General features: G+C 47.1%; 1 protein-coding gene across 1 annotated transcript; it reads left to right on the top strand.

The window, feature by feature from the left end:
- Positions 1 to 170: 170 nt before the first annotated feature.
- Positions 171 to 10,571, top strand: nup160 (nucleoporin 160; the record flags this gene model as incomplete). Its single annotated transcript, XM_032509106.1, is given in 16 exon segments — positions 171 to 239; positions 1,232 to 1,315; positions 2,406 to 2,576; positions 3,985 to 4,084; positions 6,022 to 6,187; positions 6,451 to 6,584; positions 7,226 to 7,380; positions 7,382 to 7,387; positions 7,660 to 7,796; positions 8,004 to 8,077; positions 8,283 to 8,436; positions 8,641 to 8,710; positions 8,827 to 8,925; positions 9,017 to 9,136; positions 9,808 to 9,903; positions 10,477 to 10,571. Coding segments are annotated over 16 exon segments (1,730 nt in total), but the record flags the coding sequence as incomplete, so codon positions are not given.
- Positions 10,572 to 10,880: the final 309 nt, after the last annotated feature.

Here is a 10,880-nt window from a genome sequence, read left to right as displayed (position 1 = left end):
GGCACACACACACACACACACACACACACACACACACACACACACACACACACACACACACACACACACACACATACTCAGAGGCCCACCGGTGCCGTTTGGATTAACAACTGACAGAGAAACTGTCTAAATAAAGCTGTTTAACTAAAGTTCTGTTTGTATGCTAACAGGAAACCTACCTGGACGTTCTCTTCTCTCCGCTCCGCTTCACAGCTTCAGCCATCGTCAAAGCTCTACAGGTGAGAGACTAACGCTGTAGGTAAAGCTCTACAGGTGAGAGACTAACGCTGTAGGTAAAGCTCTACAGGTGACAGACTAACGCTGTAGGTAAAGCTCTACAGGTGAGAGACTACGCGTGTAAAGCTCTACAGTGAGAGACTAACGCTGTAGGTACAGCTCTACAGGTGAGAGACTAACGCTGTGGTAGCTCTACAGGTGAAGACTAACGCTGTAGTAAAGCTCCACATGTGACAGACAACGCTGTATTTAAAGCTCTACAGTTGAAGACTAACGCTGTAGGTAAGCTCTACAGGTGACAGACTAACGCTGTAGGTAAAGCTCTACAGGTGAGAGACTAACGCTGTAGTTAAAGCTCTACAGGTGAGAGACTAACGCTGTAGGTAAAGCTCTACAGGTGAGAGACTAACGCTGTAGGTAAAGCTCTACAGGTGAGAGACTAACGCTGTAGTAAAGCTCTACAGGTGAGAGACTAACGCTGTAGGTAAAGCTCTACAGGTGAGAGACTAACGCTGTAGGTAAAGCTCTACAGGTGAGAGACTACGCTGTAGGTAAAGCTCTACAGGTGAAGACTAACTGTAGGTAGCTCTACAGGTGAGAGACTAACGCTGTAGGTAAAGCTCTACAGGTGAGAGACGCTGTAGTTAAAGCTCCACAGGTGCAGACTAACGCTGTAGTTAAAGCTCTACAGGTGAGAACTAACGCTGTAGGTAAGCTCTACATGTGACAGACTAACGCTGTAGGTAAAGCTCTACAGGTGAGATAACGCTGTAGTTAAAGCTCTACAGGTGAGAGACTAACGCTGTAGGTAAAGCTCTACAGGTGAGAGACTAACGCTGTTGGTAAAGCTCTACAGGTGAGAGACTAACGCTGTAGGTAAAGCTCTACAGGTGAGAGACTAACGCTGTAGGTAAAGCTCTACAGGTGAGAGACTAACGCTGTAGGTAAAGCTCCACAGGGGAGTTGTATCTGAAGTGTGTGCTGTTTGTTCCAGATCTTCCGCCGAGGCTCGGAGAGGATCTCTGATCTGTCCTGGGACAATCTGAAGAAGGAGGTGACGGTTGCTGTGGAGACCGAGGTAACATCACTCACGTCTTATCTCGGTTACTGCCGTCGTTTCCATGGGTTACAAGCACGTTCACGTGGCGTTGGGTCAGGGTGGCCGGCTGCTAGTTAACTTTCTATGGCGGTGACCATGGTGTAAGGATTCGTATGGTCTCCGAAGGCAAGACGGTGCTCACCCAACTGGCCAATAGGAACATGGCCCTGGCCAATAGGAACATGGCCCTGGCCAATAGGAACATGGTCCCGCCTAACTGGCCAATAGGAACGTGGCCCTGCCCAACTGGCCAATAGGAACGTGGCCCTGCCCAACTGGCCAATAGGAACATGGCCCTGGCCAATAGGAACATGGCCCTGGCCAATAGGAACATGGTCCCGCCCAACTGGCCAATAGGAACGTGGCCCCGCCCAACTGGCCAATAGGACCGTGGCCCCACCCCAACTGGCCAATAGGAATGTGGCCCCACCCCAACTGGCCAATAGGAAAATGGCCCTGGCAAAAAGGAAGATGGTCCCACCCAACTGGCCTATAGGAATGTGGCCCCACCCCAACTGGCCAATAGGAACGTGGCCTTGGCCAATAGGAACGTGGCCCCGCCCAACTGGCCAATAGGAAAATGGGTCTTTAACCCTCTGCTTTCTTTCTTTAACCCTCTCCTTTCTTTAACCCTCTCTTTCTTTAACCCTCTCCTTTCTTCAACCCTCTCTTTCTTTAACCCTCTCCTTTCTTCAACCCTCTCTTTCTTTAACCCTCTCCTTGGGTTCATGTTTCTGTCTCCTCTCTCCTTTCTTTCTTCAACCCTCTCTTTCTTTAACCCTCTCCTTGGGTTCATGTTTCTGTCTCCTCTCTCCTTTCTTTCTTCAACCCTCTCCTTTCTTTAACCCTCTCCTTGGGTTCATGTTTCTGTCTTGTCTCTCCTTTCTTTCTTCCCATTGCAATAAAAAGTTAATTCTAACTTGAAATTGAGAAATTATCCCAAATGCAGTTATTTGTTCACCTACTATGTGTTGAGGTGTGATATTAAACACTGTCTGTTAATCCGGACGGAGCAGATGGTAATGATGGTAATATTTCTGTCTCTATCTCCTTCCTCCCCTTCTTCTAGCTGCAGAGCAGTGTGACGGAGTTTGAGTTTTCTCAAGAAGATTACCGCCAGCTGCAGGTGGAGTTCTGGTCCCGGTTCTACGCCTGCTGTCTGCAGTACCAGGAGTCTCTGTCAGAACCGCTGGGTCTCACCGTGAGCCCGAACACACACATGGCCTGTCTCCTGAAGAAGGTTAGGCTCTTATTCTGAAAATACTCACACACATGGCCTGTCTGCTGAAGAAGGTTAAATGTAAATGTGCTGTATTTATTTAGCGCTTTTCTAGTCTTAACAACTGCTCAAAGCGCCTTTACATCATACAGGAAACATTCACCATAACACACATTCATACTCTGGGGCCGGGGCTGCCGTACAAGGTGCCACCTGCTCATCAGATACACACTCACACACATCTACACACCTGCTCATCAGATACACACTCACACACATCTACACACCTGCTCATCAGATACACACTCACACACATCTACACACCTGCTCATCAGATACACACTCACACACATCTACACACCTGCTCATCATACCACACTCACACACTCTACACACCTGCTCATCAGATACACACTCACACACATCTACACACCTGCTCATCAGATACACACTCACACACATCTACACACCTGCTCATCAGATACACACTCACACACATCTACACACCTGCTCATCAGATACACACTCACACACATCTACACACCTGCTCATCAGATACACACTCACACACATCTACACACCTGCTCATCAGATATACACTCACACACATCTACACACCTGCTCATCAGATACACACACACACACACACTCACACTCCGATGCACAGCACCGGGGGCAACTCGGGGTTCAGTGTCTTGCCCAAGGACACTTCGACAATGACTGCAGGGGCGGGGATCGAACCACCAACCTTCCAATTGGCAGGCAACCGCTCTACCACTGATCCACAGCCGCCCCTGTAAGGTTAGGCTCTTATTCTGAAAATATTCACCAACATAGCCTGTGTGCTGAAGAAGGTTAGGCTCTTATTCTGAAAATATTCACCAACATAGCCTGTGTGCTGAAAAAGGTTAGGCTCTTATTCTGAAAATATTCACCAACATAGCCTGTGTGCTGAAGAAGGTTAGGCTCTTATTCTGAAAATATTCACCAACATAGCCTGTGTGCTGAAGGAGGTTAGGCTCTTATTCTGAAAATATTCACCAACATAGCCTGTGTGCTGAAGGAGGTTAGGCTCTTATTCTGAAAATTCTCACACACATGGCCTATCTGTTGAAGGTTAGGCTCTTATTCTGAAAATACTCACACACATGGCCTGTCTGATGAAGGTTAGGCTCTTATTCTGAAAATACTCACACACATGGCCTGTCTGATGAAGGTTAGGCTCTTATTCTGAAAATACTCACGGCCTGTCTGCAGAAGGTTAGGCTCTTATTCTGAAAATACTCACCAACACAGCCTGTGTGCTGAAGAAGGTAAGGCTCTTATTCTGAAAATATTCACATATTACACATAGTCTCTCTCTGTGTGTGTGTGTGTGTGTGTGTGTGTGTGTGTGGTGTGTGTGTGTGTGTGTGTGTGTGTGTTGCAGGGCTTTGTGTCCTTCCTCCTTCCTTGTTTTGCTGTGGATCACCTGTACCTGTCCTACGACGAGCACCTGTTCTCAGAGGAGGAGACGCCGCTCGCCGAAGGTAACCTGACCTTTAACCTCCGCCCAGCTGACCTTTAACCTCCACACAGCTGACCTTTAACCTCCGCCCAGCTGACCTTTAACCTCCACACAGCTGACCTTTAACCTCCGCCCGGCTGACCTTTAACCTCCACACAGCTGACCTTTAACCTCCACACAGCTGACCTTTAACCTCCGCCCGGCTGACCTTTAACAGTCTGTTTTGTCTGATGTCCAGTAAAGTCTGGCGATCATAAGTAAAGTAGAACGTAGGCTGTATTATTCCATCATAAGTAAAGTAGAACGTAGGCTGTATTATCCCATCATAAGGAGAACGTAGGCTGTATTATCCCATCATAAGGAGGAGAACGTAGGCTGTATTATTCCATCATATGAAGGAGAACGTAGGCTGTATTATTCCATCATATGAAGGAGAACGTAGGCTGTATTATTCCATCATATGAAGGAGAACGTAGGCTGTGTTATTCCATCATATGAAGGAGAACGTAGGCTGTGTTATTCCATCATATGAAGGAGAACGTAGGCTGTATTATCCCATCATAAGGAGGAGAACGTAGGCTGTATTATTCCATCATATGAAGGAGAACGTAGGCTGTGTTATTCCATCATATGAAGGAGAACGTAGGCTGTATTATTCCATCATATGAAGGAGAACGTAGGCTGTGTTATCCCATCATATGAAGGAGAACGTAGGCTGTGTTATTCCATCATATGAAGGAGAACGTAGGCTGTGTTATTCCATCATATGAAGGAGAACGTAGGCTGTATTATTCCATCATATGAAGGAGAACGTAGGCTGTATTATTCCATCATATGAAGGAGAACGTAGGCTGTATTATTCCATCATATGAAGGAGAACGTAGGCTGTATTATTCCATCATATGAAGGAGAACGTAGGCTGTATTATTCCATCATATGAAGTAGAACGTAGGCTGTATTATTCCATCATATGAAGGAGAACGTAGGCTGTATTATTCCATCATAAGGAGGAGAACGTAGGCTGTATTATCCCATCATATGAAGGAGAACGTAGGCTGTATTATTCCATCATATGAAGGAGAACGTAGGCTGTATTATCCCATCATATGAAGGAGAACGTAGGCTGTATTATTCCATCATATGAAGGAGAACGTAGGCTGTATTATCCCATCATAAGGAGGAGAACGTAGGCTGTATTATTCCATCATATGAAGTAGAACGTAGGCTGTATTATTCCATCATATGAAGGAGAACGTAGGCTGTATTATTCCATCATATGAAGGAGAACGTAGGCTGTATTATCCCATCATAAGGAGGAGAACCTAGGCTGTATTATCCCATCATAAGGAGGAGAACGTAGGCTGTATTATCCCATCATAAGGAGAACGTAGGCTGTATTATCCCATCATATGAAGGAGAACCTAGGCTGTATTATTCCATCATATGAAGGAGAACGTAGGCTGTATTATTCCATCATATGAAGGAGAACGTAGGCTGTATTATTCCATCATATGAAGGAGAACGTAGGCTGTATTATTCCATCATATGAAGGAGAACGTAGGCTGTATTATTCCATCATAAGGAGGAGAACGTAGGCTGTATTATCCCATCATAAGGAGAACGTAGGCTGTATTATCCCATCATATGAAGGAGAACCTAGGCTGTATTATCCCATCATATGAAGGAGAACGTAGGCTGTGTTATCAGAGCATAAGTAAAGCTATCGCTGGCTTGGCGTGACAAGCTTGTAGCACGTTGCCGCCATCTTGCCCTTGTCCAACAGTGGTATTTTCCCTTTTTTATTGGCTTTTTTTGACATTTTTCCCCCCTCTTGTTCTGAGGTTGTTGCAGCTTTCAGACAGCCAGCTGACAGGATTGTGTTCAGACGCGGAGGTTCCCCCTCTTGTTCTGAGGTTGTTGCAGCTTTCAGACAGCCAGCTGACAGGATTGTGTTCACAGACGCGGAGCTTGGGCGGGACGTCCTGCAGCTGGTGCAGTGCCTGCGCCTGGTCAGTGATGCTGTTTCTGGGGAGATGGCGTACGAGATGGAGAAAGCTCTGGAACACCTGCAGTCACCGGAGAGGGCAGCAGAACTCGTCCTGGAGAACATGCTGTCCAACTACAGGTAATTATATTATATTATATTACATAATATACATGGTTAAGCTAAGAGGGAATATGTTTATACACTATGTATGTATGTGTCTATAACATGAAGCTAAGAGGACATGTCTCTGCAGTGATAATGTGATGGAGGACATCTAGAAAGGGGGGGGGGGGGTGTAACATGAAGCTAAGAGGACATGTCTCTCCAGTGATAATGTGATGGAGGACATCTAGAAAGGGGGGGGGGGTGTAACATGAAGCTAAGAGGACATGTCTCTCCAGTGATAATGTGATGGAGGACATCCAGAACAAACTACAGGACGTCCGGAACCCGCTGGCGGCCATGATGGTTCTGCTGAGAGAGATGGACCTGGAGACGGACTCAGAGGTCGGAGGAGACGGACAACTCACACCTGGTGGGGAGACACACACACACACACACACACACACACACACACCTACCTGGTGGGGAGACACACACACACCTGGTGAGAAGAAAGTCACACACACCCCTGGTGGGAGAAACAAACTACATCTAATCTTTTAAGGACACCAATTATCTTTGTGAATGAATAATGTATTATTGATAAATAAACACACACACACACACACACACACACACACACACACACACACACACCCTCCTGGTACTGATACAGATACCCAGAAAATATTAGGTCTTTTTTCTTGAAATATTACAAATTGTTTGCCATGTGGACTCGTTTTGTGCCTGTCCTGATTTGTGTCTCTCTCTGCGCGTGTGTGTCTCTGCGTGTGTGTGTCTCTGCGCGTGTGTGTGTCTCTGCGCGTGTGTGTCTCTCTCTGCGCGTGTGTGTGTGTGTGTTTGTCTCCGCGTGTGTTTGTTTGTCTTGGTGCGTGTGTGTCTCCGCGCGCGCGTGTGTGCGCGCGCGTGTCTTTCTCTCTCTCTCGTGTGTGTGGTGTGTGTGTGTGTGTGTGTGTGTGTGTGTGTGTGTGTGTGTGTGTGTGTGTGTGTGTGTGTGTGTGTGTGTGTGGGTGTGTGTGGTGTGTGTGTGTGTGTGTACTCTTTGCCTGGCAGGTGCGAGTGTGAGCACCAGGATCAGCCTGTCTCAGCTCTACAGCAGCAGCTCGGCTGTTTCTGTCGTCTGTCAGGCCGTCTGTCACATGACCATGACCCGGGCGCTGTTCTGCAGGGACCTGCTGATCCTGCAGAAACTCTACCTGCGCTTTGGAGGACAACGTACGGACACACACACACCCCTACACGTAGAGACACATACAGATGCTTCTTTATGATGATAAGCTCAAAATAAGTCTGATAACACCTAACTGCTATAATAATAATAATAATAATCGTTATTAGAAACACCTGAACGCTATAGTGTGTGTGTGTGTGTGTGTCTGTGTGTGTCTGTGTGTGTCTGTGTCTGTGTGTGTCTCTCTTTGTGTGTCTGTGTGTGTGTGTGTGTGTGTGTGTGTGTGTGTCTCTCTTTGTGTGTCTGTGTGTGTCAGGTGTTTCTGGGTGGAGGCTCCCAGCTGCTGCAGCTCCAGCAGGATCTGATTCCTCGCTGCTCCGGCCTCCTGTCATCGTATTATCTCCTGAAACACATCAGCCAGAGTCTCGCGTCCTCCGTCCCCGTGGACATCATGTGAGTACACAACAACTACACAACACACACATCAGCCAGAGTCTCGCGTCCTCCGTCCCTGTGGACATCATGTGAGTACACAACTACACACAACAGGTGCAGGGTTTCCAGTGACCTAACCTAATGTTTGACCTTTGACCTCCTCAGAGACCCTAATGTTTGACTTCTTCAGACCCTAACCTAATGTTTGACATTTGACCTCCTCAGAGACGCCAACCTGCAGCACCTGACCGTGCTGCAGCTGTCAGACGCTCCAACTCCGTCTAGCAACAGATCAACAGGTCAGACTCTTCTCTCTCTCTCTCTCTCTCTCTCTCTCTCCACCTCTCTGTCTCTCTAACCTGTCTCTCTCTCTCTCTAACCTGTCTCTCTCTCTAACCTGTCTCTCTCTCTCTCTAACCTGTCTCTCTCTCTCTAACCTGTCTGTCTCTCTGACCTGTCTCTCTCTCGCTGACCTGTCTGTCTGTCTACCTGTCTGTCTCTCAGTGCTGAGTCCTCAGACTGTGGTGGAGCTCTTCTATCAGACTGTGGGCAGGAAGCTGATCGTCTCCCAGATGTTCAGCCAGCAGCAGGACGGCAACTCTCTGCTGCTGTGGACTCACAGCGTCTCCACCGTGGTCCAGCTGCTCGCTCAGCTGCTGTATCCTTTAACACACACACACTGAGACACACACACAACACACACACACACACACTGAGACACACACACACACACACACACACACTGAGACACACACACACACACACACACACAACACACACACACACACACACACACACACACACACACACACACACACACAGTGTCTGACTTCCTGTCCTGGTTGAGTAACCGAGGTGTCAGTTGGCCCAGTAACCATGGTTTCCAGTTCCCTGAGTGTCTGATGGCCAACTGCCAGTACACACAGCTGCAGGTGGGTTTCACCCTCATTATCTCTATCTTGTCTGATTGGAGGAGGGGCCTCCTCTGATTGGAGGAGAGCTCACGCACACTGTTCCCCCCCCCCCCCCCCCCCCCCCCCCCCCGCAGGAGTACGTGCGTCTGATTGGTCCGTGGTGTCAGGGGAACATCGGCTCGTGTCGCTTCATGCTGGGTCAGTGTTACCTTGCCAACGGGGAGGGACAGAAGGTCAGTCACAACAACAACATCGCACCTGAATGCATCGCCACTTTAATCTGTTTACACCCCTCTTCTTCTTCTGTGGTGGTTTCATCTGCAGGCTCTGCAGTGTTTCCAGGAAGCAGCAACCGAGGTGGAGAAGGAGGACTTCCTGTTGAGACTGACGGGCAGCGAGGACGAAGACGCCGCCGCCACGCCCAGACTACAGTACTACAACAAGGTACTACAGTACTACAACAGGGTAGTACAGTACTACAACAGGGTACTACAGTACTGCAACAAGGTATTACAGTACTACAGCAGGGTAGTACAGTACTACAACAAGGTATTACAGTACTGCAACAAGGTATTACAGTACTGCAACAGGGTACTACAGTACTGCAACAAGGTATTACAGTACTGCAACAAGGTATTACAGTACTGCAACAAGGTATTACAGTACTGCAACAAGGTATTACAGTACTGCAACAAGGTATTACAGTACTGCAACAAGGTATTACAGTACTACAGCAAGGTATTACAGAACACACACCCCTGGTGGGAGAAACAAACTAAATCTAATCTTTTAAGGACACCAATTATCTTTGTGAATGAATAATGTATTATTGATAAATAAACACACACACACCCCCCCTCCTGGTACTGATACAGATACCCAGAAAATATTAGGTCTTTTTTCTTGAAATATTACAAATTGTTTGCCATGTGGACTCGTTTTGTGCCTGTCCTGGTGTGTGTGTGTGTGTGTGTGTGTGTGTGTGTGTGTGTGTGTGTGTGTGTGTGGTTGTGTGTGTGTGTGTGTGTGTGTGTGTGTGTGTGTGTGTGTGTTGTGTGTGTGTGTGTGTGTTGTGTGTGTGTGTGTGTGTGTGTGTGTGTGTTGTGTGGTGTTAGGTGCTGCGTCTCCTGGAGGGATGTGGGTCTCCTGAACTTGTGGTCCAGTTGTCGTCTCTGGCGATCACGGAGGCGTCCGGAGACCCCGGCAGCCAGGTACCCCGGTATATTATATTATGTTATCCACTCACCTAAAGGATTATTAGGAACACCTGTTCAATTTCTCATTAATGCAATTATCTAATCAGCCAATCACATGGCAGTTTTTTCAATGCATTTAGGGGTGTGGTCCTGGTCCAGACCATGTCCTGACCTGGTCCAGACCCTCTCCTGGACTCCAAACTGAATGTCAGAATGGGACAGAAAGGGGGTTTAAGACATTTGGAGCGTGGCGGGGTTGTTGGAGCCAGACGGGCCGGTCTGCTCAGTTACCGGGATTTAAACCCACAACCAGTTCTAGGGTTTACAGAGGATGGAGTGGACAGGAAGGAGAAAGGGGGTCAAACACAGTAATAGTATGGTGGTCCTCATAATCCTATAGGGGGGTGGATATATAACCCTAACCCAGCGGCCAGGTACCCACAGGGACACTATTCATTATATAATCATTATTTATATCATAATAATATATCATAATTATCATATATAATCATTGTATTGTATAATAATTATAATATATGATAATTATAATGTATAATTATTATACATAACGTGTATGTTTGTGTTCAGGCGGCTCTGTGGACTCGGATCTTCAAACATCACCTGGACCTGGGACACAACGCTGAAGCTTACGAAGCGCTCACACAGAACCCTGAAGGCAGCATGTACGTACAAATACACACATATATACACAGAACCCTGAAGGCAGCATGTACGTACAAATACACACATATATATACACAGAACCCTGAGGTAGCATGTACGTACAAATACAACACTATATACAAGAACCCTGAAGGCCGCATCAGCATGTACGTACAAATACACATTATACACAGAACCCTGAAGGAGCATGTACGTACAAATACACACATATATACACAGAACCCTGAAGGCAGCATGTAGTACAAATACACACATATAACACAGAACCCTGAAGGCAGCATGTACGTACAAATACACACATATCTACA

The sequence above is a fragment of the Etheostoma spectabile genome, unplaced genomic scaffold (genome assembly GCF_008692095.1).
Source record: "Etheostoma spectabile isolate EspeVRDwgs_2016 unplaced genomic scaffold, UIUC_Espe_1.0 scaffold00014077, whole genome shotgun sequence".
In the NCBI taxonomy this organism is placed as follows: domain Eukaryota; kingdom Metazoa; phylum Chordata; class Actinopteri; order Perciformes; family Percidae; genus Etheostoma; species Etheostoma spectabile.
Note: the sequence above shows the minus strand (reverse complement) of the source record. Positions and strands in the feature narration are given on the sequence as shown.